This window comes from Phlebotomus argentipes, unplaced genomic scaffold (genome assembly GCF_947086385.1).
Source record: "Phlebotomus argentipes unplaced genomic scaffold, Phlebotomus argentipes genome assembly contig_15, whole genome shotgun sequence".
NCBI classification, from domain to species: Eukaryota; Metazoa; Arthropoda; class Insecta; order Diptera; family Psychodidae; genus Phlebotomus; species Phlebotomus argentipes.
Window position 1 is genome coordinate 3,917,172 of NW_026776181.1, and position 20,504 is coordinate 3,937,675.

At 44.7% G+C, this 20,504-nt stretch overlaps 2 protein-coding genes across 3 annotated transcripts in view; both read left to right on the plus strand.

Moving 5' to 3' along the window:
- LOC132261529 (uncharacterized transmembrane protein DDB_G0289901-like) lies at window positions 1-12,943 on the plus strand. The gene is made up of 3 exons (XM_059760376.1): window positions 1-137; window positions 12,170-12,849; window positions 12,891-12,943. The coding sequence occupies exons 1-3, from the start codon at window positions 1-3 to the stop codon at window positions 12,941-12,943; spliced, it is 870 nt and encodes a 289-aa protein (XP_059616359.1).
- The window catches only part of LOC132261774 (protein split ends), a 17,509-nt gene continuing 9,941 nt past the window's right edge, over window positions 12,937-20,504 (plus strand). For both annotated transcript variants that reach the window (XM_059760740.1, XM_059760741.1), the window contains exons 1-3: window positions 12,937-13,165; window positions 14,203-18,001; window positions 18,062-20,486. In XM_059760740.1, coding sequence (XP_059616723.1) covers window positions 13,155-13,165; window positions 14,203-18,001; window positions 18,062-20,486 — 6,235 coding nt within the window. In that variant the 5' untranslated portion in view covers window positions 12,937-13,154. The remainder of the gene's footprint in view (window positions 13,166-14,202; window positions 18,002-18,061; window positions 20,487-20,504) is intronic.

Below are 20,504 nucleotides of genomic sequence, written 5' to 3' on the forward strand. Positions count from 1 at the left end.
ATGAGAGTTGGCGAGAAGATGGAGGAAGAGTGGACTTGGGATACGTTTGAGAGGCGTGTGGCTGAGATTCGAGGGAGGGTGGATGACTACAATTTGACTGTTGGGGTTGGGCGATGGTGGGGTGGTTTTTTCCGCCAGTACGGCTTGGAGATTGGGGCTGTGAAATCCCTCTAAAATTGGATACTCCATGGCGAATGGTTGGGTGCAAAAAAAGAAATGGTCGCAGATTTTGTGCTCAACGTAGCTCACAGCAACGACATCGACTGCGGCTGAAACTGTTCTGCGGCGCAACTGCGCAAGTCATATGATGATGGCTGCCGGATCATGAAATCACTTTGACTATATATACCACGCATGTATGCAGTGTGTCAGTGCGGCGCTATGTACTAGATAGCCAGAGCGAGAGGTGTGGAGAGCCGACGTGTTGGTGCGAGCGAGATGGGTGGATGAGTGGGGGGCATTCGCGAGTGCGAGAATAACAGAGAGAGCGAGCGAGCGAGCGAGAGAGAGAGAGAGAGAGAGACTGTGTGGCAACATAAATTCACAGCGAAGTGATGTGCGATTGAGAAAGATGAATGCATGCTTGGGAGCGCCGAGGGGGCGAGTGGGGCGCGCGACGCGGGAGATGACGAAGCGACGTAGTTGAAGCGCAGAGAGTGGGGGATGGAGTGTTTGGATGAAGAGATGTGGCGGGTGGGGGGGAGCTGAAGAAACCCATTTTAGATCGCGGGACGGCGGCGGAGAGTGCGAAACGGTAAGAAGATATGTTTAGAGAGACATGAGGGAGAGAGGGGAGAGATGGTGGGGCGGCGGGAGCGATACATTTTTGGGTGGCATCCATTTTCTGTTGATCCACTGACAGTATCTTCCGTCGCGCTCAGACACACAATGTAACAGCATGTGCTGTCTCTCTTGCACACGCGACTTACATCATTACTTTGGATTCCCACAGCAAGTGCACGAGAGAGATGGCAGTATGGTTTGCAGTTAATGTGAGAGGGACGGATGAGCAGTTGTATTTTCTCTCTATTCCCTTCCCCTCCATCCACCCCCCACTGCTGTCTTTCTGTGTGTGTTTTTTTCGCTAAAAGAATAGAATTTGTGTATAGTTTCTCTCGCCCATAGTACATGTGCAATGTGAAAATGCTGCGCAATTTGATGATGGCAGAGGAAGAAGAAAGTCTGTCTGTGTGTATGTGTTTTGTGAGAATGTTTTATATGGATGTAGGTGGTGTGTATTTTTTTCTTCTTTCGCCGTTCCTCACAAAAGCACTGGAGTCGCTCTTTAAAATACGTGCCATCCCATCTCGCTCTCACTCACTGAATGATGCAAATTGAGAGAAAATTGATACTGTGTCGTTTGGGGCGCTTTTTTCTCTCTCCCTGAAACCATTTTATTCGTGATTTTCTCTGTACACCACCAATAAAGGAGTTAAGAAGTAAAATAATAAATTTGATTGCAGCCACGAGTAAAACACATTTCGCTATATGTATGCCACGCTGTGTCGCTCATTTCACACTATATATATGCGAAAAGGTGATTATCTTCTTGGCGTATGAAGAATTTTCTCTAATACACTCTGACTGAGAGCGTCGTGATGGAAAATGACGTGGATGAGTTGTAAAATGCGATGTGTGTGCATTTCGCCTCGCCGCTCTAATCGCACACCTTATGGCCTGAAAATGTATGGATAGGCAAGCGAATTGCACACAATTTGTGATATGATGAAATTTTTATGGGAAGCACTCAAGCCAGAGAGCCCAAGAACGAATCACCGCATTTGCCATTGAGTCAAATGTGAGAAAGTTGAATGAGACGTAGAAGAATTTTTCATCTAATTCTAATACAATCAAGTGTATTTACTCAATTCTATTTTTACACAATAATTTTCTCAACAATTCATAATTAAGTCTCACATTCTCGCCATCAAAATATAAAGTAAATAAGTGAAAAAAGAATAGTTATAAATTTGCTGAGAATTCTTTGTAATTGTTTGGCGACATGAGATACATTAATTTTGTGGGTATTTCTCTCTCTCTATATTTTTTTCTCCCTCTGATTAGTCAATATAAATACGCTTGTATGGTCACGAAAGAGATTTTTTTTTCATACTAAAGATAGAGTAATTATGTGTGTAGATAAGTTGACAAAAGAGTAATGCGAATGACAGATTAGAAGAGGCGACAACAAAGGGTAACAAAAATGTATCACGGTGAAAATTCATGAAGAAATGGACAAATAAATTGCTAAAAATGGACGAGGGAGAGAGAGAGAGAGAAAGAAAAGGCTGAGTTACTTTTGTAAACAAAGTCTGGAATTATGATGCAATTAAGACGATTTTTTATCACAATCCACACATAAATTACCTTGAAAACATGAGACTGTCAGTTTTTTTTTCATACCCAAAAGTTGTTTATCGGTGGTTTATTCAAGTGTGTGACATCTTTTTTTTAGAACCCGTCTAATTTGTAATTAATGACACAATGACTTTATTTATAATGACACACACACACGACAGTGGTGTTTTTCTAAGGAAATTCCCCTGATATTTTCCACGAGGCGAAAAAGTAGAACTGTTTTAGGTCTTCCTTTGCGCTATGGAAAATACTTGGGTGAGAGATTGTATAGAAATGCTGCCTTTTTTGTATTCACACTCCACTTTGTGGGGGGAAGAAATGAAATATGCAAATTGGAAATATGATAATGTATGTACTGCACCTAAATCAAAATCTCCACCCATTTTTCACGTGAATTTTTCTCCGTCTCCCTTGAGAAAGAGTGCTTTTTTCCGTGAATTAATTCGTGTGCTATGTGTAGTGGGAATTGATATTTCTCATCTCATTTGTATATTCTTTTGTGCAGCAAAACTCCTTGGAGACTGTCTTTTGTCGGCACGAATGGGCGGTTTTGTGACACTGTTTGTCTATTGGTTGTGCTTTAACCATCACGACTGACACACACTTGTGGTTTAAGGCTCATTTGTAATTAGAGTGGTAATGGATGTTTCCTGAATATGATGCGCAAGGGTTGAAGTGCTCATTTCTCTTGAAATGCCTTTTGCAATTCTTCAGGCAACCTTTCTGTGTCTGCCTAATGTTCCAGCATGTTGAATTATTGCTCAACACTCCTTGTCACCCACAGTCGTGCTTCGTGGTGGTTTTCGTGTCAATTTTTCTCTCAGCATTAATTAGACTTGTTTAGTTTGTTGTGACATTCGTGGGTGGATTTCACTGAGATGCCTTTCCGAGGTGCACTCATGGAGAGACAGCGAGAGGCAGTGTCAGTGCGAGTGTGAGTTGAGGATTAAGAGCCATAAATTGATCCATTTATTTTGTCACCCAGCCGCGACATTTGTTTGACCTCACGAGTGACCCATCGCGCCAGTGTATTCCATCGCCAATCACGAATAATCTCGTGAGCTGAATTTGCCATTTCTCGGAACGCTCTCCACTTTTTCACTTAATGGATGTTTCACAATTAATTTGTGAGAAATTGTTTGACTGTGTGTCGGTGAATTTACAAATAGGTGAAATACTATAAAGGCTGTTAGGAGAGAGAAGAAAAAAAAACAGCAGCACGAGGGAGTGAGATGGGGACAGTGGCGTTTTACAACATTTTAAAGGAGTATGTATATAGCGAGAGTCGAATGTTGGCAATATCTATGTAGATAGTGTATTTATATAATTTTTTCTCTATTTCTTGCTATTGCCTACAGTGTTTTCTTATGTTATATACATGAAATATGTGGATATGTATACATGAAAGCACAAGAGATCAATGAACTCTTTTCTCTTTGGACATTGAACACACGGCTAGGTGGCTGAAGAAGGTATAGCAAGGAGTGCGAGAGAGAGAGAAGAAGGTGCAGAAGTAGCGTAGAAGAGAGTGTGTTTGAGGAGGAAAGAGTGAGAGGCTCGGAAACTTGAAGTAAAAAAGAAGCACACGACTCAATAATAACTAAAATTATTACATACAATTTATGAATATTAAACGATTTTATTTTTTGCCGTGTCTTCCACTTCATTTTTTTTGCTAGATTCTGAGTAGTTGCTCTGAAGAGGTCGAGGAAGGCATGGGCACAAGTCAAAGAAGAGCAATCAGGAGTGGAATAATTGCTGGGGAATAAATGAGAAATAATATGAGGGAATAATTGAGTACAAAATTATATATTGACACTGACTGCAAATCACAACACTTTGGATGATGGTGAGGATGGGTTTTTGCCATTGTTGCCATCGTGGAATGGAAGAAATTGAGGAATTATCCATCGTTTTCTTCATACAGTGCATCTTTTTCTCACTCTCAATTACAATCTCGCTAAAAGATCATGTAAATTGCATCTGAAGTTGTACAGGGGAAAAAGTAACGCGCTCTCTTCTGTAGTGTTTGAAATTTCTTACAGAGTGAAAATTATAAATTCATGTCACCAGGTCAGGCACTCAATTTACCATGACAAAAAGCCCAAGAATTAATGTATAAATAAAATAATATGCTCAAATATTAAACCTCTCAATATATCGAAAACTGTAGAGATACTTCATGAGTCACACTCGCTATTTTCTCTCTTTCGTTCTGCCTCTGTGTCGCCTCTTGCCACCGTGTCACGCTAGTGAGAGAAAATTTTAATTCGAAAATGTTCATTTCATTGAAAATGGAGAATTTTTTCCCGATTATCTTCCACAACAATTGTTGACTTGAGCGGTGGAGGGAAATTTCTTGATTTTCTCATGAGATTTTTTAATTGAAGATGGAAAAATATTCTTTTTCTACACTGTGTGGAATTTTCTCTCCCTCCCTTTCCACTGTTATTGTAATTATAATTAAAATCTTTTTTCATAGCTAGAAGGAGGAGAAAAAAAAACAGGCTGCTGATGACTAGCATTTTCTAGTTGGCTTTTCGTGGGGAATTTCCATTTAATTCTCGAGTTGGTGCATAATTCTCACATGAAAATATTTTTTTAAAGTGCGATGCACTTTAGAATTGTTATTTCTTTGACTACACACAGAAAGTTGTGTGAACTCCTTTCGGTGTGGCTGATGTTAAAGTTGCGGCCCAACCCATAAAATTGGGCATGTTATGTTTTTGCCTAAAACTCCGCTCACATGAGTTTATTTAGTACTAGCTGACGATTTATGGACTATCTTAGTGTTGAGATTCATTTCTTGGTCCGCTAATCAGAATATTTTTGCTGAAAAGAATTCATGGATTAGAAGAAGATTTATGTATCAACAGAGGCCGTTTCATATATCTTGGCAGTTGTGTCTCTCTTTTCTCACATAAATGATGAAATATGAATTTTAATAAATAATTCATACAAGAGATTCTCATCGTAAAATTTACAAAAATATGTCATTTGTTTTATTCACTGTAGCGCATGTGGTTTTGACGATGAAGATGATGTCTCGAAGCGCTTGAATTCCCTCGTTGCTGTTTATTTCATTTGGAGGTTGTGTTTTATTATTTTATTATATTGCAGAAGAGAGAAGTGTTATGATTCTCATGCTCACTAATATTCCCTCATCTTATGCTCAAGAGATAAGAAAAGTTTTTTGACATTGTCTATAAGTACAGTGGAGGGAAGGCGGAAAATGTGTTTTCTTGTTTTCCATCTCAATAAAAATAAATATTTTCCCTCACATTGTGCGAAGTTGTCGGCAGAATGTTATCCCAGAGTCAGCATTCGGCATCTAATTTGGCGAGAGAATATTTTATTCACTCTCTCTCTCTCTAGATGGGCAGAGATCGAAATGATATTAATAAAACATTATAATGCTGTGCAGCGAATAGTTTTTGGCATTGTGAGAGATGGAATGGCAAAAATAGTGAAATATTCAGCAGAGACGAGGGAATATCAGTAGAATTTTCAATGGACTTAGAGACAGATTGATCGGGAGAGGAATTTTAGGTCCTCTAATTGGCGACATCATCAATTTTTCACAGATGCAGAATTTAAACTCTGAAAACATGGCGATAGAAGGATTATGTATAGGTGGAATGGAGGGAAAATTAAAATTAAAGCTCTGACGATTCTTTTTTATGGCAACAACCAAGAGTAGCAGCAAGAGAAGAGCGAGGGTAGTTTTGCAGGAAAGTTCTATTCACAGAGAGTTTTTATCCTGGAGTGTCAGTCAAATTATGAAAAAAGTTGTGTAGACATAAATGAGATAAATTCATTTCTCGGAAAAATGAATTGCGAGATGTTTTATACATGTTTCCTGTGAAGGACAGAGAGATGAGCAAAAATTAGGCAAAATCAGTGATGAAAATGTGTTTCCCTCTCCCAATATGAATGATGAAAAAAATACTTTTGGTTACTGCAATAAAATCTATTTGATATATGTTGGCTTTTTTCTGTAAATAGCACCATCCCTGCAGTATTTTTCATAGATACAATTTTGTGTGTGAAATAATACATCCACTATGCGTCTCGGCGGTGCTATACAAAAATTGGGCGTTCATGTGTGTAAAAATGTTGGGAATGATGTAAAAATGGGTGGGAAAAATCGATATTTGGAGCGAAACTGGAGAGTTGTACGTACCAAAAACGTTTTATGTAGTGTAATGGGGAGAGAGATGGGGCGCTGTGTATTTGCAAGGGCTGCGAAGGGGTTGTGGATGTCGCAGTGGAAAACATGGGTACATAGCGAGTGTGTGGAATGAGAAATGGGCAATGGAGAGACCTAAATTTTGGTCACACGCAGAGCGCAAACATGAGGAGTTTAATTTGATAAATATTACTGAAAATTAAATTATCGTCCTCCTTCACATGCCATTTCAACCGATGCTTTTACGACTGGCGAACATTTGAGAGCAGGACTTTATTGATTTCTCTGGCGGATTCTGTCTGCTTTTCAGCATTTTGGCCCAAAGTACATTGCATATACATAGTAGTTTGATAGTAGTTTTCCTCTCTTCCTAACCACACAAGCGAACAATTTCCATCTCGAGAGGAGGATGGCAATTTTTGACAATGCGAAAAAAGTGGTTGGTGTGTAGCATTGCTGATTCTTCACTCCTTGCGCTTCACTGTTAAATTCTGATAGTCTATTTTATGTGGGAATATGCTTGATGAGAGAATGAGAAGAGGAGATGTTACATGTCTAAAATTCCGCACATTGTTTTCCAAGTAAATTCCCTCCTATGTGTCGTACACTTGATCTACTGTATATAGAGAAGAGTGGGAAATGGCGAAAAATCCTGGGAGATCGTGTGTGTGTGTGTGTGTGTGAGAGAGGAATGAAACATTTTCCTGGTGGCGCAGAGCAGAAGAGGAGTATGATTTTTCCCTATATACATTCTTTCGCTCATCTCAGCCCTCACCCTTCGTGCAGCTTTTCAATGGGTTTTCCTCCGGATGGTGAATCGCATGCGCCCATTTTCCCTTCGCACAGCTAGTGCTGGGGAGTGATTATGTTGTGGGAAAGGGTGCCCTGGGAAGAGTGAGAGAGCAAATGAGAGATACCAAAGGGTGGATGCCACTTTTTTCGGGGGGTGAAATTACAGAAAATACTGAAGCTCAGAGTCGCATTGAAGGGCGAAAGAGAGGACAGTATGCAAGACACACATTCACACACACACACAGGCACACAGCCTCTGGCAGCATTTCCCGGGTCGAGAACTTTTGGTGTGTGACTCATGTAACGACCTTACAGGGAGGAGGATGAGCTTTAAAGCTCCGCCAGGGGTGGTTCTGATTCTCCATCTTCCTGACAATGCCGCACATCTCTCTAATCGTCCACCTTTCTCTCAAACCTCGAAAAATGTGCGTCAACTTGTTTTTTCCACCCCCCAATTAAGGCAGTGCGAGCAGAGCTCCCATTCTCCCCATGGGAAATGTCTTCCTTTGGCAGAACTTTGGTGATTATCCCCCACTCTTGCGCGCCACTTCCTCGCAGTCTTTCAACCGTACTTCCATTCTCTGGGGGCTTTTCTCTCCGAGCCTAGCTGGAGGAGGGAAAAATCCATCCCAACTAAATGTATGTCGCTCAAGTGTTTTCCCAGGAGGCTGGCCTAGGCTATGCTGAGAATGGCAAAAGGTGGCATGAGAAATGTGAAGGAGCTGCGATGTGAAAAGTGTGAGAAAATAGAAAATGTACACAGAGGGAAGATGAATTCGTGGGAAAATGTTGAAGATTTTGATCCCCGGGACGGCTCTAGGATCATTAAAGTGCTCACAAATTCTCCATGGCACTCACATAACAATTGCCAGTGTGGAAGCTTTTCGCATGGGATTTGTGCAAAGAGTTGAGAAAAGCGAGAGGGTGGAAGATTTTTCATCCATTTGCCAAATTCGCTGTTGTCCCTGTATTTCGGATGGGAAATCTTTTTTAATCAACTCAGGAAGGGATTTTCTGCACTGAGTGAGAAAGAGGGAAAGAGAGAGAGCGAAAGAGGATTAAGGACTGTAGTAAACAGATTATTTTTGGGAGAGTCGTACATATTATATGTATATTGTTTAAGTGGAAAATCAATAGAACCACGGGTATTTTCAGTGGAATTTTCCAATCAATCGACTACGAGAGGTGTAGATATCACTCCCATCGTAGGTTTGAAACCCCTCGAGATATTTTCTCTAATTCAATTTTCCATATACGACGTGTTTTTCACTGTTCTTCACAGAATATTTTCCATCCCCAGCCATGTTTTTCTCACCTCCCGCTGTTGGTATATAGAGAGAATTTCACCCTCACACCTCGTGAACAATTTTATTTTTCTCCCGCGGTGGGAAAAATATTCAAGAGAGTTGAAAAATACCACAAGAAAATTGTTGAACTGCTCGAGGGGGTCAAAGAGGGGGGAAGTGGGGTTGGGTGTGACCTGGGAATGATGTGTCCTAAGGGGAAAAAAGAGGAAGGGGGGAGAGTTGTGGAAATAAAAACAGGGTGAAATTTTCCTCCCCAGAAAAATACGTGAATTTATTCTCAAATGCTCTCTCCGCCATCGATTTTTACTCTTCGCCGGGGCCACTGTTGATGAAGGTGCGGGATGGTGGGTAGGAAATAAATTTTAACAACAAAGTTTTCCAGACACACACTGCTATGTATATAAAATGGCAGCACAACAAACACACTATATAGACAAACACCGCAATCAATATCGTGGAAAATAATATATAAATAAATGTATAGTTGTTGAGCAGAGAGGGAAGCATACATGGCGAGAAGAGGGAATATAAGGCAACTTTAAGGCAAGAAAAAATGTTATTGCAATTAAAGTAATTGCATTTAAAATTACTGGTAAATTGCTATTTGAGATAATCTCTCCTAAGAGCAAAACTACGAGGGCAACTGGAACGATTGGAGTAAGAAAAAAAAATGAGAGTTTATTGGACAGTAAATTAATTTTCTATCGCATGTCTATATTGCCTCGAATGACAATATCGTGGTGAGCATAATGTGTATAGAATAGAGACAGTGGAGTATACAATAAAATTGGACAGAGTGTGATAAGAGAGGATGATGCTCTGTTTTCCAAATTGGATTGTCACATAAATAGCGAGAGAGAAATTTGGTGATGAGAGAGGAGGATGTCTTCCTATTGACAATTTATTTATGAAGATAATTCTAATCGTGTTTTTTTGCGGAGTTTTGGAGAAAACCATAGGAAAATAAAATTTAATCTTTCTCAAATTTAGAGGTGTGCTCATCAATTTCATATATATCTGCTTTTATAAAATATAAATGTGGGGTATATATAATTAAAAGTGTGTTTATTAGTTGGAATTAAATATGCATTTAAAAGAGAAAAAAAAAGTTCAGGTTTAGCGACTTTTATGGTTCGGTCGATCAGTGAATTTTATCATTTTTCAGTTTATTGGGTGATCTCCTTTAATTGGATTGCATGTGAAGAAAAGGCGAAATATATTTTATTTGCGGTGCTTCTATTCATCCTAAAACTGCCGTGAGAAAATGGCTAAAGTGTGGTGAATTGTTGATGTTGTGTGTGGACCTCTTTTGCTGAATAATTCAACATATAAACCGGAGCATTTTCGTGAATATTTTGATTAGATCTATAGAGTGTGTATCCCTTTAGGGAGTTATTTAAAAATATACCATCACACCCAATGAATATTCATATTGTCGAAGAGATGAGTGTGTGCTGAAAGGCATAAATTAGCGATGAATTTCTGAATTTTTAGCAAGTACTGCCTCAATATATTATTCTTTTCTTTCTCTCCTGTGTTTATTGAGTCAATTAAAATGAAACTGACATTTATTGATTGGAGAGTTTTTGGACGCGATGAATAAAGTCATGTTTGACATTAAGTTTGGTTTTTTCTTCACACGAAAATTTGTTATTCCTTTGCGTGAGCGATTATGGTGAATGGATTATTGGTGTGTGAGAATTTGGCAGATTTAGATTAAATGTATGTTTATTTCTCGTGTATATTGCTTGAAAAATATAACATGATGCTCCTTTGGAGACCTTTCTGCCTCTCGTCTCACCTGAACACATTGAATATGTAGATTTCGGTATTACCTTTAATCGCCACAATGTATTAATATTAATGTGGAATAGATTTAACGTGTAATATTCCTCTCCCATTGGCAATTCTCTGTGGGATCATTGGTGTCCATATTGACGTATTTGTATGAAAGATTGTTAATAATAATTGCACCTGTGTGCCGCTTTGTAAAACGCACATGTTCACCTTCATTTAGTTTATTTACCTCAATCGCTCTCCATTGGTTCATAATTTACACACAATTTTTTAAGGTTGCCTACATTGCTTTGTGGCTTTAGAAGAGGAGTAGCGCGCGCGAGAGAGAAAGAGAGAGACGGTGAGCAAATGGCAAGACATACATTTGTCTAATTCAGCAATTGTATGACTATTTTGAGTCACTTTGGACTACTCCTCTTTCCCCCTGACACCCATGAAAAACTTATACAATAAGTCCATGAGTCTGTCATTAGGTCAAATTGTTGCTTGGCTTGATTGAATTGAAGTGGGGAGTAAATTTTCATGTCACATTATTGTAAAATATCTTGAGAACAACACTTTACAGTTAAAGACAAAATTGCGTGCCTGCGCTGAAGAAAAATCAGCACAGAGTCATTTAATAATTTCATGCGCGAGGATCAATCACGACAGAGCGTGTTACAAAGGGGGGTTACAGGTCAGAGGAAATCTTATAGGGGAATTCACTCAATTCACTTGGGATTAAGTCAAGACGACAAATTAGATGAAAGCCTCTGACATCTTTGATAATACGCTCTCTGTCTCTCGCTGCCAGTGAATGAAGATTAGAGCTGAGGAAAATCAATGAATTCATACAAGAGAGACCGTTTGTGTGTTTCATCTGAGAAGAATCCTGCGTGATTAGCATTGAAGGAAATCCTTTTGTGAATGATTGCCAAGACTGTGAAATATGATCATCACAATATTCCCTGACAGTGGAACATGTTAGAGATGTATAAAGTTTTCTCAGCAGTCAGAGACACTGAGAGAGAATCTGTATGGGACAGAATTGTACTTGACCGATTAATAGTCTCTTAAGCTCGTTTATCTTGTTTTTACAATCATCACATTCAATGAATATGGCCGATTATAGAGTTAAGATATGTGTGTTGTATTACTTTTTTCAACTGAAAGAGAGGGAGAGACACTATTCATGACTCTACTCATGCCTAGGCAAAAGATTTAATTTCAGTGCAGCAAATAAATTAAACTCTGAGAATTTATTTCATAAATAATTCTCGTAATGCCATTGACACTGTTCAGACAACCCTAGAAGTACTTTCTTTCACTGCAATCAATTTATTGATGTGAAAATATATATATGTGCATACCTCCATTATTTATAGAAATCCATCTCTGATGATGTTCAGATTCTCAGCTCGTTTTTTTCTTTCACCATCACAAGATCTTTTTAATTGGACGGATTTCGAGAGGATGGTCGATGGTGATTGAAATTTTCCATCTTTCGTCTCAATCAACCGAAATTCAGGTGGAGATCTCTTTTGAAATTCCATTGAAACCCGATAATTACGATGATGCGAGGAAGCCGCATGATTTTCAGTCAATTTAGTGGAGCGAAGTTTGAGCTTTTGATAGTCATTGGAGAAATTCACTGATGGAGTGCTTGGGAAGGATGTGCGATTGTCGTTGTAATGTTGTGTGTGGCTGATGAGATACTAATGCGCAGCTTCTTTCTCTGTCATTGCAGATATGGCCGAGTTCAAAGTGTCAAAATTCTCACACCTTCAGCGTCATCAGTGGCCGGAAGTTCGTCGTCCTCCGCCACCGCCTCAGCCGCCGCCTCGTCGTCATTGTCAGGTGTGCCAAGTGCGTCGAGTGGCAAAGAAAGTGGTGACACAAATGTTGATGAGCAGAGTGGCGGATCCCCACAATGTGGAGTCGCATCAGCGGCTGGTGGATCAACAAATAGTGGTAGTAATAGTAGTAGTAACTGTAACACTGGTGATAGTTGTCAAACAACAACCGGAGGAGTGTCGGGCAGTGGAGCATCGTCCGGAAGTGGTGGACTGTCGGCGGCGCAGCAGCAACATGGTGGAGGTTGCCAAGCGTCTGGTGGCAGTGGAAAGCAGTCGGAATTGTCTCAAATTCCCACGAACAGTTGTAGTAATTCATCAAGTAATAGCAAAAGTAGTGTTAATAGTGCTAATAGTGGTAGTGTGTGTGCGACTGTTGCCTTCATGGACATCAAGAGCGCCTCGAAGGCCCACACGGCCGAGCATAAGTTTGACGATCGTATATTAACCACCGAGTACTATGAGCCATCGTCGATACCGTCAGCGGCGGTGTTGAGCAGTGGCGGTAGTTCACCCCTTTCATGTTCATCATCTAGTTCAATATGTGGTAGTAGTGTAGCATCAAATTGTGGCGGTGCGGGCGGTGCGTCGGCAACATCGCCCACTGCTGCACAGCAACAGTATTCCACCGGATCCACTTCGGTGGCATCACGATTTCCCTCCAGTAATAGTCACGGTGGCTGTGGTGGTGGCGGAAGTGGCGCCACTGCTGGTGGTGTGCCGGACGATCATGCGTCCGGCTTCGAGAGGAACTCCTTCTACGAGCGCAGCTCGAGAGGCACCACGGATCCCGATCAGTATATCAGACGTCCCAACAACTACCATTCGACAGATGTTCGAGGGCGAGCGCGGGATCGTCTGTATCGCAATGGTCCCTACATGATCGACAGGTGAGCTATCGATATGTCCTCCTTGAATTCCCGACTAAATTGCGTTTCCGCGAAAACCAGTACATTTAGCGCACATTTCCTGCTTTTAGGCTGTACTGATCGAGAGTGCTTGGTTTCTAAGTGTCACGCATTCCAACGATATCACACTAATTAGAACTCTATAAACGTAATTGCGGCTGGAATTGGCAAAAATGCTGACTAAATTGAAAAATTGACGGACGTTTGTCGGCTTCATGCTGGCAATTTGAGACATTAAGAGAGTTAAAATCCAGTTTTAGAGCTAAATCTCAGCGATATGATCGTCACATAATCTAAAGTCAAATCAATTATCGCTGTTTCGTCTAAATGCGTTCCGTTTGCCGCTGCGATCGAAAATCAGGAATTTTCAACGCAGGAGTCAAACTCCGAGATACGATCAGGCGCGATCAGTGGGCAATTTAGCTAATAACAGATTACATTAATTGTATTACTCAGGGTATTTCAAAGTGTTTTCCGATCATTAATTATTGCATTAGGTATGATGGATGAAGAAGTTGGGATTGGAGTACAGGAAAAATGTGCGCGCTTGTTGGGAGGAAAGCAAAAACCTCACGATTACTTGCTTGTTGATGGGGTAATTTATGTGAATTATTTGATCTTAGATACACTCTTCCCCATCGATCTCAGATGGAAGGATTGTGTGTGTGTGTGTTTGTGCGCTAAAAAAGATCCCTCAATTAAATCATATTTACAACAGTTATTTCTGTATGTTATTAATCTTCTGGAACATCCAATAATTTGCTGAGCAATTGTTCTTACTGTTTCACTCTACGCAATCATCTTGGCATCAATGCTCGATTTTTGTTCTTATCACGGTGATTGGCGCTGTCTGGAGGATGATCAAAGCCAAGAGAGGGGATTGTGGTTTTTTTTATCTCTCGACAAATTGTCTCGTCGTGTCTGTCGAACCTCGATTTCCACATCACGAATTATCTCTCTTATCACACAATGTTTGCAGTTTTTAACGGGTGTGTTTTCTGTGGTTATTTGTCTTCCAGATCTGCCCCCGTAAATCATCACAGAGTACCTACAAATTCATGGTATGAGTCAAATTCGTCAGCAAATGTTGGCTCAAGTGGCATCAGTGGATCAGGATCGTCACGATATGCTGGCGTGAGTGGTGTTTGCAATTCATCTGCATCGTCAGCTGTGGATCCGGCCGGTGGATATGATTTGCCACTGAGTGGATCGGCGCTGGATCATCGGATCGAGAGGAGGAACTCGGAGACATCAGAGACGGCGTCCTCCATCAACAAGACACCCTCGTCCACAGTGAGTGGCGTGAGCAATAGTAATACGAAGAAGAAGAACAAGAGTCGATCTGGCTCCGAATCGCCGTGTGGTGGTAGTCTCTCCTCGCGATCTCATTCACGATCTCCAAGCAGTTGCAGTAGTACCAATAGTTCGTCGTCCAATTCACATGGCAGCAGCAGCAGTCCGAATGCTCCAGGTGAATCGAGGACGCGCGGCAGTGGCCAGAGTGGCGCCGGATCGAGCAGCAGTGGGAATCCGGCCACTCATAGTGAGGACAATCGACCACTGGCGATCTGCGTGAGGAATTTGCCGGCGCGATCCTCGGACACGTCCCTCAAGGATGGCCTCTTTCACGAGTACAAGAAGCACGGGAAGGTGACGTGGGTGAAGGTGGTGGGCCAGAGCACGGACAGGTACGCCCTGGTGTGCTTCAAGAAGGCCGATGACGTGGAGAAGGCCCTTGAGGTGAGCCACGACAAGCTCTTCTTCGGCTGTAAAATCGAAGTTGCACCCTATCAAGGTTACGATGTGGATGACAATGAGTTCAGGCCGTACGAGGCGGAACTGGATGAATATCACCCCAAATCCACGCGAACCCTGTTCATTGGGAATCTCGAGAAGGAGATCACGAGCTCGGACATCCGGAAGCAGTTTGAGAGCTTTGGTGAGATCATTGAGATTGACGTGAAGAAGCAGGGCATTTCCTCCTATGCCTTCTGTCAGTACGCCGACATCGTGAGTGTGGTGAAGGCGATGCGGAAAATGGATGGAGAACATCTGGGCAACAATCGCATCAAATTGGGTTTCGGGAAGTCCATGCCGACCAACTGTGTGTGGATTGACGGGATTGCTGATAGCGTGAGTGAGACTTATCTCACCACTCAGTTTGCACGTTTCGGGCCCGTGACACAAATCACCATTGACAAGGACCGACGACTGGCGCTGGTGTTCTTCGAGCAGATCCAGTATGCTCAGCTGGCGGTGAAGGAGATGCGAGGAATTGTGTTGAGAGGACGGAAATTGCAGGTGGATTTTGCATCGCGGGAGTGTCAAGATGCGTTTTACGACAAGATGAAGAAGTCAGCACCGCTCGAGAGGGATGCCACACCATCCTTTGACGGTCAGGCTGCCGTGGCAGTTCCCGCTGGTGCAGCAAGGAGTTTTGAGCCGACAGTGGTGACTGCCACGGGCCGCTTCAGTCGATACGACGGCCCACCGCGATCGCGGACGTCCTCCTTCAGTCGTCACGGAAGCATCACGGGAGGAGGAAACAGTGGTGCCGCCAGTCCAGTGGCTGGAGTGCTGGAGAGATCATCATCTGGCAGTACGACGCCACGAGGGGCAGGACGACCGCGGGTGATGCGGTACAACACGGTGGACTTCTACGATGGCGAGTACAGTGATCGCAGATCGAGGAACTACGATGAGTATAGTCAGGGTTCTGGGGCGTCGCACGACGGCGATGGATACGATCACAGTGGCTCGGGAGATGTGTTTACCAGCTACAGTCGAGGTGCCGGTGGAGGCAGTGAGTCTCCGCCGCCAGCGCGTCTGGAGGGTGGAAATGGAGGCATTGAGGGGAGGCGGAGGAGTGACAAGAGTCCAGGGGACATTCGTCACTTGCAGAAGGAGCGAGTGCTGCTGCTGGAGCAGCTGGAAGAGTGTCCATCGAGTGGTGATGAGCTGATGAGTCCAAAGAAGCGAATACGCTATGATTCGACAATGATGACAAATGACACTGTGGTGTCGCACCAATCCTCCTCATCCATTGTACAAAATAATAATGTAGTAATCAGTGACTCCATCTGTGATGCTAGTATTAACCATAATCTTGAATCTTCACTGATCCACCACCATCAGGGAGTGCCCGCCCATCCGCACCGGAAAGTGGAGGTGAGGCGACTGTCTGAGTGCAGCCAAAAGCTGGCGGCGTCTGGGGCGTCGCACGCGCGCCGCCCATCGACGGACAGTGGTGGACGCCATCACGAGCACGGAGTGATAGGCAGCTATGGCACGCCGCATGTCCTGTGCAAGCGTCGCAAGACGGGCTCCATTGGTGATGGGGACCATCATACGTCGCGCGGTCGAGGGCATCAGCTGCACTCTCACCACAGTCACGAAGCGTCCGGCGGTGAGAGCGCCGATGGTAGTCGCCCGGGAACGCCGCTGTGCGATGAGAGGCCGGAGAGTGTTGTGCCCACGGAGCCCAGGCGAATGCCACGCGAGCGACCACACAACCTGGAGCCCATGTTGCTGCCACTGCCGCGCTTCTCTGCTCAATTCTACCTCCAGAATCGCCTCTTGGCGGCCCAGCAGGCCTCCGCGGCCAGTGCAGCGACAACGAGCACTCCCACCACGGTGGCTCCGACCACGTCCACCCCGGCCATCCCGGCCATTCCCTCTAGTCTCCAGCACTCACTGTCCAGTCCACCGCCAAACAGTATTCTCGTGGCGTCGAGTCCAAAGGTGCCCCATCATCACGGGCACGCGCACCACGGCCACCACCACCATCATCACCACCATCACCATCCGCCGCCGCCTCCGACGGGCCCGGCGCCGCCGGTGCCCACTGGCGAGCAGCCGCCGGAGAGTCCCCTGCGACCGCCGTCGCTGAGTTCCAACAGCAGCGACAGCGAGGTGGCGCCCAGCTGCAGTCCCAGTCTCGAGGAGCGCATCAAGACGCTGGATGAGATGTTCGAGAAGTGGAATGGGAACAACGCCAATCGGGGAGGTGGAGCAGTTGGACATGCGAGCAGCACAGCCAGTGCTCCAGCTCCGGATCCCGGTGCAAAAGCATCGACAACCCTTCCTGACAGCGCGGCGAGTGGAACTGCGTCTGGCGGTGGAAGCACCACGAGCACGGGTACAAACTATAGGCACAAGTTCCTTGACTTGGATGTCAATGAGGTTCAGCCATCGGATATTGTGAAATCTGTGCTGGCCAAGAAGTCCATCTTCGACGAGGATTCAAAGCGCCTTGAGAACATTGGGGACAAGTATGAACCGCGAGAATACCACAACTTTGCAAGAAGCACATCATTCCAGGCCGCCACGCCACCATTGCCAGGGACGCCGAGTGCGAAAACACCCACCCTGGCCAATCCACCCATCTTCCCGACACCGGCTGCTGTGACGCGTCTCGCCAACCCCACAGCGTCGCCACTGAACAGTCCCATCGGCGGCATGTCATCGCCCTACAACAGTCCCTCTCCGTCACCCGTGACGCCAAAGCCCAACACTCCGGTCATACCGGCCAAAGGGCTACAGTATCCATTCCCGAGCCACCCGCCGGCGCCAGCGCCTCCGGTGACGCCTCCGGCGCCGACGCCAAGTGCCCAGCCGCCGACCACGCAGCCTCCGGCGCCAGCACAGCCTGAGCTGAAGCCCAAGAATGCGCCCATAACGAAGAGCATCAGTCTGCAGGAGAAATCCTCGGGGTCTGGGCATCCCAACAGAGTCCTCAACAAGTCCACCTCCATGCCTGGCAGTACAAATTCCGGCACGACGAAACCCTTTCTCGTCAAAGATGAACAAGACGATTCGGTGAGTCCAAATACTCTTTGCATTGTGTCTGATGAAATTCTAACTTTGTCACTTTTGCAGCAACCTCAGACCGCGTCTGCGGAGAAGGAAGACAGTGGGAAGCGCCACAATTGCACCACAGTTAAGGAGGAGTCGAAGCGTCGACCAGACAGTCTGGATCGTCGAAAACTGGCCAGTGAATCGTCGACGGAGAGCTCAACCGACCATCCGACTGAGCATCACGCTGTCGAGGATGACAGGAGTGAGAGTGAGGAGAAGGCTCGTCAGGATAGAGAGCGTCGCGAGCGTGAGAAGCGGCGAGAGCGAGAAGAGAAGGAGCGCCAGGAAGCAGAGGAGAAAGAACGTCGAGAGCGTGAAGAAGAGGCGAAACGTCGAGAGGAGGAAAGGCGCGAGAAAGAGGAGAAGGAGCGCAAGGATCGCGAAGAACGTGAACGCCTGGAAAGTGAGAGGAAGGCTGAACTTGAACGTGAGGAAAATGAGCGTCGCGAGGCTGAAGAGAGGCGTCATCAAGTCAAAGATAAGGAGAATCGTGAGAATCCCGAGAAATTCTCGTCCGAGAGCACGTCGTCTTATGAAAAGTATGACGATGTGAATGCAAAACGTCGAGAGAGGAACAACTCGAGAAGCTCCTCACCATCACGCTCCATTAATAAGCGTCGCCTTAGCTCTCAGGAGAACTACGATCTTGAAGAGATTAAGCGCCTGAAGACGGTCAATGATCACCGAAAGATGTCAACTGATCGCAAGGAGATTTCCCGAGACTCACATGGGCAGAAGAATAAGCACCACAAAGACAAGCATCGCGTGCCGGGGACGACAAAAAATGGAGAGGATCGTCCCGTGAGCGAGGATCGCTGCCGGGAGAACCGAAAGGACAGCGATCGCAAGTCGAGTGGGCGAAGCAGTGGCGACAAGCACAAGTCCAAGTCAAATCGCAGTCGTACAGATGATCACCATCATCATATGAACAATATCGACCATGACATGAGTTCCCCGTCTGAGCGCGGATCGAACTTCCTGGAGCAGTTGGACATGCGATCGAGTGAGGAGGAGCAGCGCCAGCATAAGAAGGAGCAGCGCGAGAAGAAGCGTGACAAACTCCGATCTCTGAGCGATGCGTCTCAACAGGAGTTTTCCGGGGAGTTCAACAAGCACGAGATGCGATCCAAGGAGTCTGGTGAGAATAAGAAGCGCTCCGGAAGTGAGCGTCGTGGAACGACTGATGAGAACATTCTGAAGACGTCTTCTTCGTCAGACAACAGTCGCAAGGGCAAATCGTCTTCGTCGTCGTCGTCGATAAGGAAGATGAACAATAGCAGTGACTCTGAGGACTCTGATGAACCGAAGAAGCATTCCATATTCGATATTCCGGACGAGGGACCCACCTACATATCCATGTACGACAAGGTGAAGGCGCGCAGCTGCAAGAACATGCAGAGACAGGAGGAGGAGAAGAAGATCAAGGCGAAGTTCACGCAGCTGAAGCAGTCCAGGGCGAAGAGGGAGGAGAAGAAGCGCTCCACGAGTTGGGATGATGACACGGACAGTGAAATGGACGATCGCAGATCAGTGAAGTCGGGAATGAATCATAAGAAGATCAACTCCTCAAGTGAGGATGAGATGTTAATCAATCGCATCCCGAAGACGGAGATGATTTCTGACTCTGAAACTGAAATGAGACGTTCGCTGTTGAGGGAGAAGATCAATGAATTGTGCGATGGTGAGAGTTCTGAAGCCAGTGCTATTCATCAGAAGCCGCGCAGGAAGATTTCTTCGAGGAAGAATTCCCGATCGACCAGAATTGCGTCGGATAGTTCAGATGATGAGGCGCTGTCGAAGATCAAGGAGGAGAAAATGGACACGTCAGATTTGAAGATCAAGTCGGAAGTTAAGGCGGAGATTGATGAGAAGCTGAATCGTAACAAATTGTTCGATCGCAGTGAGAGTGAAGAAACTCAGTCGATGGGAACTGATCTTATCGCTGCGGCAGCCATCAAGATGGAGCCCAAGGATGAGTCTGGAGATCTGTACAAGAACTCCTTGTGCAACATTTCCTCCGATGAGCATGAGATCTCTGTGAACAGTACAAATCAGAAGGATCCCTTTGATCAGCTCTTCAGTCCAGACACGAGGAAGAAGCACAAGAAGAAGCAGAAGCGGCAGAAGAGTGTTCCTCCCACCACGCCGACGGAAAGCAGTCAGGCTTCTGGTGGTGAGAAGAGCATCAAAGTGTTGGAGGAGGTGAAGATGGAGAAGCAGGTACCGTTGGATCTGTTTGATGAACTTAAGAAGAATACAGTGATGCCGGAGCAGAAGAAGAAACACTCTAGTCGCAAGGACAAGAAACGTGACAGGCTGTCGAAGGAGGATTACGAGAATCGGGAGAGATTCCGTGACGAGCGCAGTGGAAAGGTGAAGAAAAACAAGAAGTCGTCGAAGATGAGTGATTCGTACGATAATAACCAGAAGGGATTCATTAAAGGAGGTGAGAATGTTTATACTT

Excerpts from the sequence above, each read along its gene's own strand:
- LOC132261529 (XM_059760376.1), top strand. The coding sequence starts at position 1 with ATGAGAGTTGGCGAGAAGATGGAGGAAGAGTGGACTTGGGATACGTTT. Across the intron at positions 138-12,169 it reads TGGGGTGGTTTTTTCCGCCA|ATATGGCCGAGTTCAAAGTG; the intron begins GTACGGCTTGGA and ends CTGTCATTGCAG. Across the intron at positions 12,850-12,890 it reads TGTAGCATCAAATTGTGGCG|CAACAGTATTCCACCGGATC; the intron begins GTGCGGGCGGTG and ends ACTGCTGCACAG.